This window comes from Chiloscyllium plagiosum, unplaced genomic scaffold (assembly GCF_037043375.1).
Source record: "Chiloscyllium plagiosum isolate Xiang-an unplaced genomic scaffold, Cpla_swu_hap1 HiC_scaffold_6, whole genome shotgun sequence".
In the NCBI taxonomy this organism is placed as follows: domain Eukaryota; kingdom Metazoa; phylum Chordata; class Chondrichthyes; order Orectolobiformes; family Hemiscylliidae; genus Chiloscyllium; species Chiloscyllium plagiosum.
In genome coordinates, this window is record NW_028270144.1 from 109,839,404 (window position 1) to 109,860,100 (window position 20,697).

General features: G+C 42.4%; 1 protein-coding gene across 1 annotated transcript in view; it reads left to right on the plus strand.

Moving 5' to 3' along the window:
- Positions 1-20,697, plus strand: part of LOC122551170 (von Willebrand factor A domain-containing protein 3B-like) — a 155,457-nt gene that overhangs the window by 105,090 nt on the left and 29,670 nt on the right. The window contains exons 19-22 of the mRNA XM_043692794.2: positions 1,201-1,319; positions 8,511-8,561; positions 8,667-8,844; positions 12,490-12,631. Coding sequence (XP_043548729.2) covers positions 1,201-1,319; positions 8,511-8,561; positions 8,667-8,844; positions 12,490-12,631 — 490 coding nt within the window. The remainder of the gene's footprint in view (positions 1-1,200; positions 1,320-8,510; positions 8,562-8,666; positions 8,845-12,489; positions 12,632-20,697) is intronic.

Here is a 20,697-nt window from a genome sequence, read left to right on the forward strand (position 1 = left end):
CCAATGTTAAGATACTTTACTACAAAGAATTGGTTTAAATAGGTAAACTGAGGTAGTTACTGGGAAATGTTCTGTACCTTGGTAGCTGTTTATAAGTCTTAGTCCTTGCCTTTGTGAAGAAGCCAGGTTATGGAGGTTAGAAAAAAAACCTTTGAAGAAATGTCTGCTTATCTTTAATAAGATATGACATTTTGGTATTTAATGTCATAGAGCTGTAGAGGTAAAAATAATGACTGCAGATGCTGGAAACCAGATTCTGGATCAGTAGTGCTGGAAGAGCACAGCAGTTCAGGCAGCATCCAAGGAGCTTCGAAATCGACATTTCGGGCAAAAGCCCTTCATCAGGAATAAAGGCAGTGAGCCTGAAGCATGGAGAGATATGCTAGAGGAGAGTGGGGGTAGGGAGAAAGTAGCATAGAGTACAATGGGTGAGTTGGGGAGGGGATGAAGGTGATAGGTCAGGGAGGAGAGGGTGGAGTGGATAGGTGGAAAAGGAGATAGGCAGGTAGGACAAGTCCAGACAAGTCATGGGGACAGTGCTGAGCTGGAGGTTTGGAACTAGGGTGAGGTGGGGGAAGGGGAAATGAGGAAACTGTTGAAGTCCACATTGATACCCTGGGGTTGAAGTGTTCCGAGGCGGAAGATGAGGCGTTCTTCCTCCAGGTGTCTGGTGGTGAGGGAGCGGCGGTGAAGGAGGCCCAGGACCTCCATGTCCTCAGCAGAGTGGGAGGGGGAGTTGAAATTTTGGGCCATGGGGCGGTGTGGTTGATTGGTGCGGGTGTCCCGGAGATGTTCCCTAAAGCGCTCTGCTAGGACTTCCAACAGTTTCCTAAGGTCGGTCAGTGCTGGGCCACGCCCACCGACGTTGCATTGAGTGGGGTGGAGTTGGGTTAACTGTTACATGCCAAACAACCTTGTAAATGAGATAAAAACTTCACAAAAAAAAACTTTCGATTTTGGAGCTTCTCGGATCTTGGGATTTCGGATAAAGAGTTGTCTACCTGTAGTAAGCTTAACAAGTCATCACCACAGGACACACCTACATGTGTTTTTCTGTTGAAAAGTGAAGAAAGAAATGACAGTGGATTAAAAAGAAAACTTCCGAATTAACCTTTATCTGTGGATATTGCTTTTAAAATAACTATGGTACCTCGGTGTATTTCAGTCTGATATAAATTTGTTAATATTGTTTTAATTCAGATGCTACCATTAGCCCATGTGAGCAACTGCAAGAAGCAGATCACACTCATTAATCCATTGGGTGTGAACCTGAAACACTACAAAAAAAGACTCCTCCACGCTATCCATTGCTATGAAAAGTAAGTAATCAATTACTGAGATGTTAGTCCTTCCATAAATTAGTGAAAAAATGAATGTGGTAAGAGCAGGTCACCTCAAGCAACTCACTGTTCTCTAGACCGTATCTGCAAGAGTATGTCAGACATTATTGTATCATGTAGATTGCTCTATTCTTCATTGAATTGACGGTCAATCCAATTCTTTGTTGACCTTTCAGTTGTTGTAATACTAAATAACATGAGGACAGTTACAGATGGGCCAGAAATCCTGGCCGAGCTTGCAACAGCTACTTTGTGTGAATGAATTAAAAAGTGGGAATCTATTATTGAAAATGAAGAGACAATTCCTATTGTATGATTAGCTCAGAGCTTTCTATTATTCTCAAATTTATCCTTTGTCTATTTCACTTATTTGTGTAATATAAATTTGTCTGTTAAGATATGTGGTTCATTTAAACTTTTGCAATGAATTTCCTTTAACTTGCTTCATACTTTGTGAATTTAAAATTTGGAGTCATCATGATTTTTTTCCCTCTGAATCCTTTTCATTATCTTGTCTTGCACTATTTCAGCTACACTGGGCTCAGATTGTGATATTTTCCAGTTCTAATGTTGAATCACCAAGATTCAATATGGCACAGCTCATGTTTACATAAATTATGAGCATCCGGCCCTGCTGAATTTCCCACTGTTGACCATTATTAGTATGGACTGCAGGCATCTAGCTTGCTACTGGGAGCATATTAAAATATGGCAGGAAGGGTGGAGTTAAGAAATCTGGCAGGCAAACTACCTTTACATGACTGAAGTTGATTTAAGTATATTATCGCGGTTTGCAGATTTTCCAAAGGCCATATTGAACAAAGAAAATGCTTGGTTTTTAAAAAAAAAGTCCATAGTTATGTTTAGAATCATAGAATCCCTACAGTGTGGAAACAGGCCATTCAGCCCAACAAGTCTCTAAACAGACTCTAAAAAGAGCGCTCATTCAGGCTCACACCCCTTACCCTATTCCTGTAACCCTGCATTTACCATTGCTGATCCACCTAATGTACACATCCCTAGACACTATGGGCAATTTAGCATATCGAATCCACCTAACCTATACATCTTTGGACTTTGGGAGAAAACCCATGCAGACATTGGGAGAATGTGCAAACTCCAGACAGACGGTCACCAGAGGCTAGAGTTGGTCATAAACACATAAGAAAGTTAAAGTACCACATACAGAAAGCAAACATTTAGAGATCACAACCCCACCCCAAAAAAAACAAAGAACTGCAGATGCTGGAAATGGATGCAGGGGCGGCACGGTGGCTCAGTTTGGGGGAGTGGTGGGGGTTGTGGGGTACGTATCACGGTGGCTCAGTGGTTAGCACTGCTGCCTCACAGTGCCAGAGACTCAGGTTTGATTCCAGCCTCAGGCGACTTGGCCGTGAGGAGCTTGCAAGTTCTGCTAGTGTGTGTGTGGGTTCTTCCTGGGTGCTCTGGTTTTCTCCCACATTCCAGAGATGCGGAGGTTAGGTGAATTAGCCAGGCTAAATTGTTCACAGTGTTCCGGGATGTGTAGGTTAGGTGCATTAGTCTGGGGTAAAGGTAGAGTAGCGGGGGAATGGTCTGGGTGGGTTACTCTTCAGAAGGTTGGTCTGGACTGGTTGGGCCCAAGGGCCTGTTTCCACACTGTAGGGATTCTATGGAAATCTAAAACAAAAATAGCAATTGCTGGAGAAACTCAGCAGGTATGGCAGCATCTGTGGAGAGAAAGCAGAGTTAATGTTTCAGGGCCAGTGATCCTTTTCCCCAAGATGTTGACTAGCGTTCATTTTTAAATTTGTGAGTCAGAAATGAAATGAGCCACATTAATATTCCAATGATCTACATCAAGCCAGTAACTAATGTAATGGACTATGCTGCTCTTGAACAGCTTGAAACTTGACTGCTGCATTTGCTAGAGGTAGTCTCACTCATTGAGTTACCTGAGGCCAAGATAAAAGCTGCAGATCCTGTAACCACATGTAACCCATCAAGTAAAACAAATTTCAAGGTGAGAGGGGAGAGATTTAAAAGGGACCTAAGGGGCAACTTTTTCATGCAGAGGATGGTGGGTGTATGGAATGAGGTGCCAGAAGAAGTGGTGGAGGCTGGTACAATTACAACATTCAAAAGGCATTTGGATGCATATATGAATAGGAAGGTTTTAGAGGGATGGGACATAGTGCTGGCAAATGAGACTACATTTATTTAGGATATCTTCCAAATGTAGACTGGGACTGCCATAGTGTTAAGGATTTAGATGGAGAGAAATTTGTTAAATGTCTACAAGATAATTTTCGGATTCAGTATGTGGATGTTCCTACCAGAGAAGGTGCAAAACTTGACCTACTCTTGGGAACTGAGGCAGGGCAGGTGACTGAGGGGTCAGTGGAAGAACATTTTGGGGCCAGCGACTGTAATTCTATTTGTTTTAAAATAGTGATGGAAAAGGATAGACCGGATCTAAAAGTTGAAGTTCTAAATTGGAGGACAGTATAAGACAAGGACTTTCAAAAGTTGACTGGGGGCAGATGTTCACAGGTAAAGGGATAGCTGGAAAGTGGGAAGCCATCAAAAATAAGATAACGAGACAGTATATCCCTGTTAGGGTGAAAGGAAAGGCTGGTAGGTGTAGGGAATGCTGGATGACTAGAGAAATTGAGGTTTTGGTTAAGAAAAACAAAGAAGCATATGTCAGGTATAGACAGGAGAGATCGAGTGAATCCTGAGAGTATAAAGGCAGTAGAAGTGCACTTAAGAGGAAAATCAGGAGGGCAAAAAGGGGACATGAGATAGCTTTGGCAAAAAGGATTAAGGAGAATCCAAAGGGTTTTTTACAAATACATTGAGGACAAAAGGATAACCAGGGAGACAAGAGAGCTCCTCAGCAAGGTAGGCCATGTGTGGAGCTGCAGGAGATGGGTGAGATACTAAACGAGTATTTTGCATCGGTGTTTATTGTGGAGAAGGACATGGAAGATAGAGAATATAGGCAAATAGATGGCGACATCTTGAAAAATGTCCATATTACAGAGGAGGAAGTTCTGGATGTTTTGAAACTGATAAAAGTGGATAAATCCCCAGGACCTGATCAGGTGTACTCTAGAGCTCTGTGGGAAGCTAAGAAACCAATTGCTGGGCTCCTTGCTGAGATATTTGCATCATTGATAGTCACAGGTGAGGTGCTGGAAGACTGAAGGTTGGTTAATGTGGTCCCACTATTTAAAAAGGTCGTAAGGAAAAGCCAGGGAACTATAGAGCCTGACATCGGTGGTGGACAAGGTATTGGAGAGAATCCTGAGGGACAGGATTTACATGCATTTGGAAAGGCAAGGACTGATTAGGGATAGTCAGCATGGTTTTGTGCATGGGAGATCATGCCTCACGAACTTGGTTGAGTTTTTTGAATAAGTAACAAACAGGATTGATGAGGGCAAATCAGTGGAAGTGATCTATATGCACTTCATTAAGGTGTTCGACATGTTCCCCATGGGAAACTGGTTACCAAGATTAGATCTCATGGAATACAGGGAGAACTAACCATTTGGATACAGAACTGGCTAGAAGGTAGAAGACCTTCGGTGGTGGGGGGTTGCTTTTTTAGATTGGAGGCCTGTGACCAGTGGTGTGCCACAATGATCAGTGCTGGGTCCACTAATTGTCATAATTTATATAAATGATTTGAATGTGAGCATAAGAGGTATTGTTAGTAAGTTTGCAAATGATATCAAAATTGGAGGTGTAGTGGACAGCGAAGAAGGTTACCTCAGACTACAATGGGACCTTGATGAGATGGGCGAGCGGGCTGAAGAGTGGCAGATTCAGTTTAATTTAGATAAATGTGAGGTGCAGTTTTTTAAAAAGCAAATCAGAGCAAGACTTATACACTTAATGGTAAGGTCCTCGGGAGTATTGCTGAACAGAGACCTTGGAATGCAGGTTCATAGTTACTTGAAAGTAGCATTGCAGGTAGATAGGATCGTGACGAAGGCACTTGGTATGCTTTCCTTTATTGGTCAGAATGTTGAGTATTGGGTTCGGAGGTCATGTTGCGGCTGTACAGGACATTGGTTTGGCCATTTTTGGAATATTGCGTTCAATTCTCATTTCCTTCCTATGTGAAATTTGAAAGGCTTCAGAAAAGATTTACAAGGATGTTGCCAGGGTTGGAGGATTTGCGCTATAGGGAGAGGCTGAACAGGCTAGGGCTGTTTTCCCTGGAGTGTCGGAGGTTGAGGGGTGACCTTATAGAGGTTTATAAAATCATGAGGGGCATGGATAGGATAAATAGACAGTCTTTTCCTTGGTGTGTGGGAGTCCAGAACTAAAGGGCATAGGTTTACGGTGAGAGGAAAATGATATAAAAGGGTCCTAAGGGGCAACTTCTTCATGCAGAGTGTGGCGTGTGTTTGGAATGAGCTGCCAGAGGAAGTGATGGAGGCTGGTACAATTACAGCATTTAAAAGGCATCTGAATGGGTATATGAGTAGGAAAGGTTTGGACCAATATGGGCCAGGTGCTGGCAAATGGGACTACATTAGGTTAGAATAACTGGCCGGCATGGATGAGTTGGACTGAGGGGTCTGTTTCTGTGCTGCACATCTCTATGATTCTTATCTAAAGGTTGACTGAGAAAATTACACCCGTGCAGGATGGGTAAAGTATCATTTAAATGAGCTTCAACCATTGCAGTGTGTGCAATGAAGGGTGTAATGTAGTTGTGATGAGAAAATAGTATATCCATTTTTTTTGGTAACATTGCCTTTTGAAAATGACAAGTCCCATTTCTATTAATGTGATAATTATCAGGCAGTGTGTATCTAATATCTAATTATTTAAATAATGAGACTCTGCGTATTCCTAGACATTTTAAAATGTAATTGCATATTTTTCAATGCAATGTAATATGTTTAACAACGCTGCTCTTAGGGAACATCTGTTCTCATTTACTGTAAATGCGTTGATGGAAACATTCTGCTTCTGGTGCAGCATACCTTGCAAAAGCTTAAAAGTAACCTTTTAGAGCATAACTATGAGTTAACTAGAAATACTGACCACTGGACATTTCCCCACTGGATTGGCTACACATAATAACCAGATAAAAACATTCTCCGTTATTGAATAATTTGGTTACATTTCACCATTTCTAACTGCTTTCTGGCAAACTGATGGTTGGAAAGTAATACGCAGACTTCCACCAAAGCCTGAACAACTACTTTGTAGCATTGTTATCCAGGTTTTTGTCTCCTGCGTATCTGTGACTTAAAAATTAGTGCATTGTCTCAATGCTGTGTAATAAGACATTGAATGAACTCTTCACCTTCTCCATCATTAATAGGCAATCAGTGCACATGAAAAGAATCTCTCTGGGCATCAGTGAATGGTGGCCTTTAAGGTCTTCATCCATGATCTCTGCACCATGGCCTGAGACAGAGCTCCCTCTCCAGCAAGCTACTTCATGGGAGGTGCTATCCTCCTGATGCTTGCCCAGGTTGGATGTGGCTGGATTCTTCCACTCTGACCTCTGACCTATATGCATGGCGTCAGTGTCTGAGTTGCTGCTTGCTAATGATAAGTTGGTGACACTTCCTTATCTTTAGTTCTGCTATCTTCTTGCTCTGCTCACTCAGTTGTATGAGGAACTCCTGGACCTGAAATGTGTGAAAGGGATAAAGATTAGCATTTAGCTGCACTTTGCTGACTTTAAATCCATTTATTGCTGTACCACGACTCAAATAAAATTGAAAATAGAAGGATCCATTTTTTTAAAGAGCTAATGACAAAATTAAGCACAGAATTCATCAGAGTGATAAGGAAGACAACAGGCAAAACTTAGAATTTCAGCAGAATGAGAAGAAGCTTTGGAGTTGTTCTACCCTCAGACTCCCAGCCCCAGACTTCAGTCTCTTTCTGTCTCTCAGGAGGAAGTTGTGCCCTGGGGAGCTGAATGCTTGGAAAGTCCATCTAATTGTGCTGGAGCTCCAGCACAATTAGATGGACTTTCCAGGCATTCAGCTCCCCAGGGCACAACTTCCTCCAGAGAGACAGAAAGAGACTGAAGTCTGGGGCTGGGGGTCTGAGGGTAGAACAACTCCAAAGCTTCTTCTCATTCTGCTGAAATTCTAAGTTTTGCCTGTTGTCTTCCTTATCACTCTGATGAATTCTGTGCTTAATTTTGTCATTAGCTCTTTTAAAAAATGGATCCTTCTACTTTCAATTTAATTTGGAGATTTAATTTGAGTCGTGGTACAGCATTAATTGGTTTAAAGTCAGCAAAGTGCCGCTAAGTGAACTACATCTGGTTTGTAACAAGAGACTCTTCTGGTTAGACCAGCAAGGAGATTTCCTCTGCCACACCATACAAGTAAACCCTTTAGATCTCTGCCTTAAAAGAGGGTGGTGGCAGCAAAGCTAACCCACGGTGCGCAACTTTGCAAATAGCCTCACACGGTGGAGCTCAGCTGTGAGGACTGGGCATCCACTCAGTTAGGTGCACCCCATCCTTCATCTTACTGTCTATGTCATTTAAAAATGGCCTGCTCACTCCTGCCCGCTCACTCACATCAGATGTATTATAGTGTCCACTGTGTATCCTTCAGATCAATACGCTTGTCATCAACCTAAGCCACCCTTCATTACTTATTTACCAGTTTCATGGTCCACCCACCTTGTGTATTGATGGTGACTTTGGGAGTGGGTGCGAAAGTGATACTGTAGCTACCCCACTTATTTTATATCCCCCCCCATTCTAATGAAACTCTGCCCAGTGAGGCTGTGGAACACCTAATCCTAAGTTTATCGCCCTTGTGTGTTGGAAATGTGTACAATATTTATTCTGTACATGCTCATGTACAAGAATGTAGCTTGAAGGTAACTTATTGATGACTTTACTGGTGAGTTTCGTAGTGTTGGATACATCGGAATCTGAGCAGTGATGTATCATTTATCAACAACAACACTTATGTTTATACAGCACCTTATGACACCATTATTTATTGAAATGTTATTTTTCCAGAAACCTATTTTGCATTTGCAAGCTAGTTAACATTGGGCTTCAAACAGTATCATTCATTCGTCTAAATACAAAAAGGTGCTACCTTTAATGAATTGACATTAAATCAAAAGCTTCCAAATTTGTTAGTAGTTAATAATTTTCAACACTTCTTTCTCTTTTGCAAGGCGTCTAAATTTAATTGTATGGAGAGCATTATCTCAGGAGGAGCGAGATAAGTAAGTAACAATATTCTTTATAAATCTGTGCTTTTGTATTTTTGTTGCAGTCACATTTAGATTTTGATTATTACTTTTTTTCTGTGTGCATTCATTTTGGACAAGGTTCAATAGTGATAAACCAATCTCATTTGGAGACCACAGAGAGGCCTTACTGCAAGCATTGGACAGAATGGATTGGCCTATTGCTCAGGAAGATATTACATTATTGGAAGATGAAATCCAGACTGGTTATACATATAAACAACAGACCTTGGACCTCCAGAAGGCTGTTCGAGAAAAGGTTTGTAAATCTTCTTCAGGATTTTTGAGCAATGACTCTAACACAGAACCTGATCTGGGTTCAAAGGATTTCAAATATTTCACTTCATGAAGGATGGCTTGTGAAAAATTGACATCTAAAATTGGGAGTAAGTACATCAGAGTCCTTCCCCTGATTTCTATATCCACATTATTCCTCTCACTTGCGTGAACACACACGCAAATTATTCATTTAGAAATCTACCTACATCCTCCGGCTCCACGCACAGTTTACCCCATGGTCCTTAATGGCTGATACGTTTTCCCTCCTTACCTATTAGTTTATTGTGCCTGGAAAATAACTTTGGATTTTCCTTTATTTTACCTGCCATTATTCTTTCAATTCCCCTTTTTGCTCCTTTAATTTCCTTTTTCAGTTTCCCTTTGCACATTCTGTACTCCTTTAAGGCTTCTGCTGCCTTTTGTGATCAGAGCAGACCTGACTGGGATCAGAAGCACATTTAACTTTTCATCCTGTCAAGTCTCCTAAGATCTCGTATGATTCAATAAGGTTGCCTTTCATTCTTCTAAATTCCAATAAGCATAGACCCAACCTCTTCTAATAAGAAAATGCCTGGGACTCACCTAATAAACTTGCTCTGGTCTGCCTCCAATGCTAGTATATCTTTCATCAGGTAAGGGGATCAAAACTGTTCACAATATTCATGCCTGGTATAGTTTCAGAAGCATTTCCTATTTCTGTATTCCATTCCATTAGAAATAAAGACCTACATTCCATTTCCTATCACCTGCTGAACTTAAATGATAGTTTTAATGATTTATATATGGGGACTTTGAAATCTCTTTGTGCTGCAGCTTTCTCATGTCTTTTTCATTTTAAATAATATTCAGCTCCTCTATTCCCACTAAAATGCATAACCTTACATTTTCCCATATAATATTCCATCTGCCAAGTTTTTGCCCACTTGCTTAACCTGTCTATATCTCTCTGCTGGCTCTTTATGTCCTCCTCACTACTTGCATTCCCACATTTTCTTTCTTTGCCTTCTGCCATCCTCACCTGGCCTGGCCAATATGTGACTCCAGACCCACAGTGATGTGGTTGATGCTTAAATGCCCTCTGGGCAGTTAGAGATGGACAATAAATGGTGGCCTAGCCAGAAACTGCCCTCATCCCGTGAACAAATCAAAATATCTCTTCACATTGTTCCTCATATTGCTGAACAATGTGTTGCTGGAAAAGCGCAGCAGGTCAGGCAGCATCCAAGGAGCAGGAGAATCGACTTTTCGGGCATAAGCCCTTCTTCAGGAATGAGGAGGGTGTGCCAAGCAGGCTAAGATAAAAGGTAGGGAGGAGGGACTTGGGGGAGGGGCATGGGAAATGCGATAGGTGGAAGGAGGTTAAGGTGAGGGTGATAGGCCGGAGAGGGGGTGGGGCGGAGAGGTCGGGAAGAAGATTGCAGGTCAAGAAGGCGGTGCTGAGTCAGAGGGTTGGGACTGAGATAAGGTGGGGGGAGGGGAAATGAGAAAGCTGGAGAAATCTGTGTTCATCCCTTGTAGTTGGAGGGTTCCTAGGCGGAAGATGAGGTACTCTTCCTCCAGCCGTCGTGTTGCTTTGGTCTGGCGATGGAGGAGTCCAAGGACCTGCATGTCCTTGGCGGAGTGTGAGGGGGAGTTAAAGTGTTCAGCCACAGGACGGTTGGGTTGGTTGGTCCGGGTGTCCCAGAGGTGTTCTCTGAAATGTTCTGCAAGTAGGCGGCCTGTCTCCCCAATGTAGAGGAGGCCACATCGGGTGCAGCGGATGGAGTAAATGATGTGTGTGGAGGTGCAGGTGAATTTGTGATGGATATGGAAGGATCCCTTGGGGCCTTGGAGGGAAGTGAGGGGGGAGGTGTGGGCACAAGTTTTGCATTTCTTGTGGTTGCAGGGGAATGTGCCGGGAGTGGGGGTTGGGTTGGTGGGGAGTGTGGACCTGACGAGGGAGTCACGGAGGGAGTGGTCTGTCCGGAACACTGATAGGGGAGTGGAGGGAAATATATCCTTGGTGGTGGGATCTGTTTGGAGGTAGCGCCTACTTGCACCCGATGTGGCCCACTATACATTGGGGAGACAGGCTGCCTACTTGAGGAACGTTTCAGAGAACACCTCTGGGACACCCGCACCAACCAACCCAACTGCCCCATGGCTGAACACTTTAACTCCCCCTCCCACTTCGCCAAGGACATGCAGGTCCTGGGCTCCTCCATCGCCAGACCATGGCAATACGACGCCTGGAGGAAGAGCGCCTCATCTTCCGCCTAGGAACCCTCCAACCACAAGGGATGAACGCAGATTTCTCCAGCTTACTCATTTCCCCTCCCCCACCTTATCTCAGTCCCAACCCTCGGACTCAGCACCGCCTTCTTGACCTCCAATCTTCTTCCCGACCTCTCCGCCCCCACCCCCTCTCCGGCCTATCACCCTCACCTTAACCTCCTTCTACCTATCGCATTCCCAACGCCCCTCCCCCAAGTCTCTCCTCCCTACCTTTTATCTTAGCCTGCTTGGCACACCCTCCTCATTCCTGATGAAGGGCTTATGCCCGAGACGTCGATTCTCCTGTTCCTTGGATGCTGCCTGACCTGCTGCGCTTTTCCAGCAACACATTTTTCAGCTCTGATCTCCAGCATCTGCAGTCCTCACTTCCTTATATTGCTAAGCCAACTAATTCAAATATTACTTATTTCCCAATCTGTCCTTATTTGGCACATCTTTAACTTTAGTGTGATAAGCATTGCTTACATTTTACAAGAGCTGTCGGCATTCTGTTTTATCTCCACCTTTGGATCAGCTTATTATTCTTTATGCTTTGCTACATATATACACTCTGGCCCTTCATATAAGCCAGATATCCCAAGGTCACCATATGTCATTAGGGTCTATAGGGAAGTTATTTAACTGTAATGACATGCGCTTCCTACACTCCTCAATGTAACAGTTCTCACGGCTGGATAGAGTCTTGTGTATGGGTCTGTGTACAGGATCTCTATCCTGTTAATGCTGGCTAACTCTGTGTCTTACAATTGTGCACTCCACAACCACTTGATGAAGGAGCAGCGCTCCGAAAGCTAGTACTCCCAATTAAACCTATTGGACTATAACCTGGTGTTGTGTGATTTTTAACTTCCATTTGGTGCATTTTACATCTTAGACCTTGGGGCTCAGCTTCTTAGATTCTGGCCACATTGGTTCCTCCTAGTTGCAATGCACAATATACAATGAGAATGTTATCTGTTTAATTCAGAAGACATAAAATGACTTTGAACTATTAAACATTTGGTAACATAAGGTGAAATTGTCCTATAAAGCCTGTAGTAAATGTACAACATTGATAATGGCCTTGTTTATGAATAACTTTAATTCATGGAGATGTCTTTCTGAATGCCCTTAATCCTCGTCCTCCAATAATGAATTTTATAGTTGACTGCAAACAAGAAATCCACTGTATGCGTTCTATTTACTACTATCACTGAGGCTTATGAACCTGAGAATGTGATGATAAAAATAGTTGTGTTGAAGGCATGCTTATTTCATCTCTTTCACAAAATTATAAAGATGGCAGGTTATTCCTTTGTAAAACCATTTTGTTTTTGTCTCAGGATTTCTATTTCTACATTATTCTCTGCAGGAGCCAGAAAGCATGCATCATGTTCCCAGGAACCATAGTCCCAGTGTACAGAACGCCACAAAACAGGACAGAAGAAGATTGGATGCACTCAGAGGTCAGAGGGTAATTGCAAGGTCAGAAGTTGATGGTTTTTATTACCCAGGTGAGTTGGATGTCAGATGTTTTCTTGGATTACCAGGAGGCCTAACGTAAATCTGTTTCAAAGTTTAAAGGTTGCCATGTAGGTTACTGGAGGCTTAAGACTGTTCATTAAAGCTACTCACACTGAAAAATATTCTTGCCAGCGAGGAATGGAGGAGGAGTAATTTCTGTTGAAATGTGAAGTACATCCCCTAACCTTTATGATAATTTGAAGTGATTCAGTGAGTATTAAATTCCAATTTATACTTGAAATCATGACAGCTCAGTTCCGAATATTCTCAAGTATTTCATCTCTTTTGCAACGTGTGCTTGTATTTCCCCATCACAATGAAATAATAGAGATCCCCATTAAGCAATAATGTACTTTACTTTCAATAGCATTAGTAGAGTCATAGAGCTATACAGATCCAACACCCTGCAGTTTAGAAATGCTATAACTGAAATGACTGCTATATTCTCAGCATTTCACCTTCTTCTCAAAATAACACAATATAGTGGGTAGCCATGAAAGGCATGTGGAAGATGTACAGGGAACTAATGCATGGGGGAGCAGGGAAAAATGTTTTCTGTTCTTATCCACAGCAGACATCAGCAACAATGGAAAAAAAAGATCAGGTCCTATAGCCCCCAGTGCAAAACTATGGCTACAAAAGCAGATCAAAGATTATAAATTCTGTGGCAAGTGACTTGTCGCCTGATTTGCTAAGCTCTCCCTATGTACAGGACATAAGTCAGGAATATGATGAGTACTCTCTACTTGTCTGGATGAATGTGCTGCCAATGCCACTGAAGACCTTCACCACTTTATCCATTATCTGTAATTGTCACTCACTGCATCATCCTTGCACAATGGCAGTAATGTGTTGCACAACAACTCAGGAAGGCTCCTTTGAAATCACACTCCACAACCACGATCTCCACCACCTCAAAGAAGAAGGGGAACAAATGCATGGGAACACCATTCTGTCCAATTCACATAGCATAATGACTTGGAGCTAAATCACTGTTCCATCATTGACACTGGGTCAAAAACTTGGAACTCCCTGTCGATCTACACTGTGGGTACATCTACATCACGTGGATTGCAGTTCCATATCAATATGATTAACTCTTAATCTCTCTCTGAAGTGAACCTAGTAGGCATGTATCAATATCACTCCATTAAATAACAGATGTCCTGATGTGAGGCACCATCAGATCATGGCTTGTGGCAGTTTTATTTTTCTTTATTCACAGGATGTGGGTGTCGCTAGCTAGGTCAGCAATTATTGCCCATCCCTTATTGCCCTTGATAAGGTGATGGTGAGGTGCCACCTTGAACTGCAGCAGTCCATTTGCTGTAGGTGGACCTGTAATGCGATTAGGGAGGGAGTTCCAGAATTTTGACCCAGCAACACTGAAGTAATGGCAATATATTTCCAAATCAGGATGGTAAGTGGCTTAGAGAGGAACTTGCAGATGCTGGTGTTCCCATGATTCTGTTGCCTTTGTCTTTCTGGATGGAAGTGATTGTGGGCTTGGAAGGTGCTGTCTTAGGAGCCTTGGTGAATTTCTGCAGTGCATCTTGTAGATGGTACACTCTGCTGCTACTAAGCATCAGTGGTGGAGGGAGTGGATGCTTGTGGATGGGGTGCCAATCAAGTGGGCTGCTTTGTCCTGGATGATGTCAAGCTTCTAGAGTGTTGGAGCTGCACTCAGCCAGGCAATTAGGCAGGATTCCAACACACCTGAACATTATGCCTCATAGATGGGGATAAATGTTGTAGAGTCAGGAGGTGAGATACTTGTTGAAAACCTCCTAGCTCTCACCTGCTCTTGTAATGACAGTAGTTTACATTGTATGGTTGGTTCTGTTCAACTTTTACTCAATGACTCTCTTGTCCTGCTGTTTGTGTACAGGACGCACCTGTGCAATCTTTCATATTGTTGGGTAGATGCCAGTGTTTAGCAGAACTGGAACAGCTTGGCTGGGGGTGCAGCGAGTTCTGGAGCACGTGGAGAATGTTATCAGGGCACATACTCTTGGCTGTATCCAATACCTCCACTGTTTCCTAATATTACATGGAGTGAATCAAATTGGCTAATGACTGGCATCTGTGATTCTGGGGACCTTCCACTTGGCACTTCTGGCTGGGGATGGTTGTGAATGCTTCAGCCTTATCTTTACTCTGATATGCTGAGTTGACCCTTGAATGAGAATGGTGATTTTTTGGAGCCTCCTCCTCCAGAACAGAACCCACCACCACTTTCTCAAAACAGCTGGAAATGGTACTAAATATTGGACTTGACGATAATGGTTACACTGAGAATTTATGGAAAACACAAACATGGTGACTGCTCATAGTCAGATATTAAAGACAAACTGTCTTTGTGACTTGCCCTCACACAATATTGGAATTTTAAAAATTATTCAACATATGGGGTGGGGAAACAACGCCAAATTTAGATAACTATGCTTGAATTTTGAATTTGTAGCATATATTTGTTCCTCAGTAACACTATTTGTATGTAAAATGATGCACATAAAGATATCTGGAAATTAAAAAGTGATGTATAATCCCTTGGGGTAATATTTTGTTCAATTATGTTAAATACATTCAACAGTTTTATGTTTATTTCTTTTTTATCATTTCTTTTTATCATAATTTTATGTACATTTAAACACATTTAATTGCTATTTTTCATTGCATTATAATTCGCTTGTAGCTGAATTATTAATGTTTTTATTCATTGAAATGTTATGGATATGCTGACTGTGCCAGCATTTATTGCTCATCTCCAACTGCCCTTGAAAGGTTGATGTTGAGCCATTTCTTTGAACTGCTGTAGTTGTTATGATACCAGTACCCTTAGGCCAAGATTTTAACCAGTTACCATAAAGGAATGATGATATATTTCGAAGTTAACATGGGATATTTTATGGAGGGTGAAGTGGGAGATAGCATGGGGCAGGGTGACACTAGGTACACAAGCACACAAGATGGCCGCTGAGCCATAAGTTGGCCACCTGACACACGAGATGGCCACCAGACCACAATATGGAGAGAAACAGCAGAGCAAATACAGACACTGCCTGGGGCCACCAGAATGCCAGCACAATGCACTCACAACCTAGTTGATTAGTTTAAGGCGGGTGGGTTTAAGAATACACGTGAGTAATGTTCACTGCCCACCAAAGTGTCTGGGTCCAGTCAACACCTTTGATAGAAATGCGAACACTTTGATACGGACTCAATACAGAGTGGTAATAGCCAGGGCTGCAGTAATTGTCATTCTCAGGAAGAGTGATTAGCGCCCATTACTACAGCAATGGACTTTCGCGCAGACATTGAAACTGACAATGTCTCCGCTGAAACTGACAACAACCGTGCTGAAGTTAACAAAGGCTGCGCTGGTACTGACAATGACTGCACTGAAATTATTAATGATTCTGCAATGTTTACCATAAACAAACCATGTTACAAAGTCAATAACCTCATCGCTAACCTATTATTACAAAATGTATAAAAGTATCTTGACATGTGCTCCGGGTGGAGAGAAGAATCACAGCTGACCACTGTGCTGTTGGGGTCTTTCTCTCCCCGGAGCTCCGGTATTTCCCTGTACAATAAACTCTGTCGTTGAACCCCGACTCTGACTCCAAGGCTGATGATTTTTCCCACAACAAGGGGAATTTGCAGATGGCGGTGATCCCATGTACTTGATACTGTTGCCTTTCTGCATAGTTGATGCATCAGTTTGATGGTGGTTGGGGGTTCCATCGCTTGACTCATTTTGTCTTCTTTTGTTGAATTCTTTGGAGTGTTCTTGAAGCTGGACTTATCGAGCCAACCCTAGGCTATTCCAACGTTGTCTTGTAGGTGGTGTAAAGGATTTGCCAAGCAAGGAGTGGCAAGGTGGCTCAGTAGTTGGTATTGCTGCCTCACAGCGGCAGGTACGTGGGTTCAATTCCAGCTTTGGGTGGCTGACTGTGTGGAGTTTGCATGTTCTCCCTGTGTCTGTATGGGTTTCCTCCCACAGTCCAAAGCTGTGCAGGTTAGGCAGATTGACTATACTGAATTGCCCCAGTGGAGTCCAGGAATGTGTAGACTAGGTGAATTAGCCATGGGAAATGCTGGGGTGGGTCTGGGTGAATTGCTATGAAGAAGGTGAGCTATTTGCTGCAGAATATCAGTGATTACTCACAGTCATTACTTATATTCTTTTATTTATGAGCATTAATTATTGAATTTGAATCTGTCAGCTGCCATAATGGTATTTAAACTCATTTCACCCGATCGTTAAGCCAGGTTCTGGTGGACTGCACTTGTCCAGTAGTTTTACTGTTTTGTTACAGGGCTAAATTATTATGACAATGGACCAGAGCCCAAAGTATTTATAAACATTTTTTACTTTTATTTCCAAAATGTGTTTCAGGTTTAATCAGGAGGTCTGTCACAGAAAATTTTAAAAGCTGCATTTTAAATTCAATGACTGTCAGCAATGTCCTGTGTGAAGCCGATGAAATGTCACACATGTAAATTGTCAGAGCTACTTCAAACAGGGACAGACTTCACAAGAAGAGATACTGAGGAGGCTAAATATCCCTCCCCTCTCAGCAGAAAGCCACCCCTTGCAGACATGTGTGTTCTACCTTTTAGAAAACACAAGGATGGCTACTAAAAAAAGCAACTTTCAACTCTACTGGAGTGGGCCTGTGGAACTGAACGCTCTCAGAGTGTTAATGTGCTGTTAAGTTCACAGTTGAAGAGCTATCACTTTGTTACCCCTGTGAGGCAGGTAAAGACCCTCTGTAATTCAAAGTACTGCAAAGCAGTTAAAGAGGAAACAGGACAACAAAGGGCTCTCTCCTCTCTCACCCTGCATTGTGGAATTGAATCATGGTCGAAAAGCATCAGAATTACAGTAATTCAATCAATGTGCAAAACCTAAAGATCATAAAGGTGATTGTTCACCTGACAGCAGCAGTGCTACTGGTAACCTCCAATGTAATGCTCCACCATCTGTTCTTCACAAATAATTCAGAGACTTATCTGGATTTTGTTTTGACTCACCTCTAACTTATATTCAATGTGCATGTGTATTACAGTAGTATTTTTCTCCTGTTTAGTAATCAATATTCTCACTCATTTTGTATATTCAAGAAAGCCTGGTTAAATTGGCACCTTTTAAAACGTAAATAGATTTAGGTCTGGGAGAAAGCATTCCACAAGAGAAGAGCGGCCTTTTAAAATTAACTTTGTTGCAACTAATTGAGAGGGTATGTGAATAAAGAAATGGAGCCAGGTCATCTCTCCTCACCCAAGAACTTAACAATTTGTGGTATGCGATCTGGAGCCGTAACAGTTTGGAGAACTTGGCCCAGGGTCTGATTGTAACAACTTGTGAGCTGTTGTCACAACTGGAACCCACACAGCAATAGAAATAATTAGTGCAGATAAATTGTGACTTGGAAACCAATGTTAGAGGAAACAAAAACTGCAAAAGGCTTTCTTGAGTTTGCATGGATGGCTTCTGCATTCCCTGTAGTGCATTCATGTTTTTTCTATTGGCTGACCTCCAGAGCTGTACATGGTGTTCCAGCTGGGCTCTGACTGCTGTCTTCTATGGTGTTAGCATTGCCTCCTTGCTCTGTGCCTTTATTGATGGATCTAGAGATACTGTGAGCATTATTTGCTGCTCTCTGCCTGTCCTGCTACTTTTGGAAGTCTGTGCACATGTACACCCAGGTCTCTCTGCTCCTGCACCCTTTTGGAATTGTGCCCCCATCTTACAATTTCAGTCAGTGCTCTTCCAGCCAGGGTGCCTCACCTTGCACTCTTCTGTATTGAAGCTTGTCTGCCAGGTATTTACCCACTCCATCAACTCGTCTGTGTCCTGCTGGAGTTGTACACTACCCTCTGTGTTTGGGAGTCTAGGGGCTCTCGTTGTTGGTGGTATATAAACAACTTAGACTTGAATGTAGGAGGGTTGATCATTCTTGGATGACATGAAAATCAGTGGAGTAGTAAAGAGTGAGGAGGATAACCTTGGATTACAGGAGAGTATAGACTGGCTGGTCACATGGGCTTATGTGTGGCAAATAGAATTCAAACCAGATAAGTGTGAAGAGATGCACTTGGGCAGCACAAGTAGATAAGGGATAACTGATGAATAATAGGACCGTTGGAAGCACTGAGGATCAGAGGCACCTTGGTGTGCATGTCCACTGGTCCCTTCAAGTGGCAGGACAGGCAAACAAAGAAGACTTACGGTACAAGTGCCTTTATTGGCCAAGGTGTGGAGTTTAAGAGCTGGGAGGTTATGCTGGAACTGTATAAAGGGATGGTTGTGCCACAGTTAGAGTCTTGTGTGCAGCTCTGGAATCTAGATTATAGGAGAGATTTGATTGCATTGGAGAGTGTACAGAGATGATTTAGCAGGATATAGGCTAGACTGGAGAGTTTGAGTTATGAAGGAAAATTGGACAGAATACAATTGTTTTCTTTGAGCAGAGGAGACTGAGGGTGACAAGTTTGAGCTGTATAAGATTATGAGGGACACAGACAGTGTAGACAGGAAGAGACTTTTGCCCTTGGTGGAGGGATTAGTGACCAGGGAGCATAGATTTAAGGTAAGACGCAGGAAGTTTAGAGGGGATGTGAGGAATTTCTTTTCACTCAGAGGATAGTGGCAACTTGGAACTCACTGCCTGTAATAATGGTAGAGGCAGAAATCCTCATCTAAGAAATATTTAGATGTGCACTTGCGATGCCAAGGCATACAAGGCTATGAGCCAAGTGCTGGAAAATGGGATAAGAATAGTTAGGTAGCTGCTTTTGCCCAGTGCAGACTCATGGGCTGTAGAGCCTTTCTCTGTGCTATGAACATCTATGACTCTATGTCTGTGACTCTATAGAAATGTCTGCATTTGATGCCAAAGCCTAACACTCCTCTACATTGAAGCTTGTTTGCCAGGTATTTACCCACTCCATCAACTCATCTGTGTCCTGCTGGAGTTGCACACTATCAGCTGTTTGGGGTTCTTGCTGTTGGAGGTATATATAAACAACTTAGACTTGAATGTAGGAGGGTTGATCATTCTTGGATGATGTCAAAATCAGCGGAGTAGTAAAGAGTGAGGAGGAAGTTAGTTTAGAGATTTAAATGTTTGTTCTTCACACATTTAGTGAGGAGCGTTGGTTTAGAATTTCAAGCAAAAGGCAGGCAACCTGAAATTTTAAAAGGGGTGGGAGCAATTCAGAAATGCAAACTGAAGGTGATGAAATGGATAGAATGGTTGTAGCAAGAGACTAAAATTGGAGCATGGGAATTAAAAGTGTCAGGAACAGAGAAGAAATGAGAAAGAGGGATAGGAAGGAATCACCTCACCTCACCCTGTGTGCTGGAATTCAATCGTTGTCAAAAGTTATCAGGACGACAGAATTTCAATCAATCTGCAAAACTAAGGGTAATGTCAATGTTTACATGTGACTCCAGTTGCAACTTTCAAGCATCTGCTCCTTGGGAGCAAATAATAGAGAGGGAAGGTAAACTTTGGGGCTAAACTTACGAGTAACACTAAGACAAAGTAAGAGCTTCTTGAAATATATAAAAAGGAGAGAGAGGCCAAAGTTTACAGACATACCATCGAGACTGAAGCTGGGAACAAAAAAAATAATGGGATACCAGGAATTGGCACAGGAGTTGAGTAAATGCTTTGGAGCCACTTTCACAGTAGAAGACACCAATAGCATTCCAAATTATTAAATAATCAAAAGGCAAAATGAGATAAGGTAATGAACACAATATTGGAGGAAGCATGCAAGGGAAACTGTGGGGCTGAAGATTAATACATCCCTGGACCTGATGGGATGCATCCAAGGATATTAAAAGAAGTGGTTACAGAGATAATGGATGCTCTGGTAGTAATCTTTCAAGAATTATTAGATTCTGAAAAGGTCCCAGAGGTTTGGAAGACTGCCAATGTAACACATTTATCTAAAAAAATGAGACAAAAAAAGACAACTATAGCCAGTTAGCTTAATGTCTGATATTGGTAAAATGTTAGATTCTATTATAAAGGAT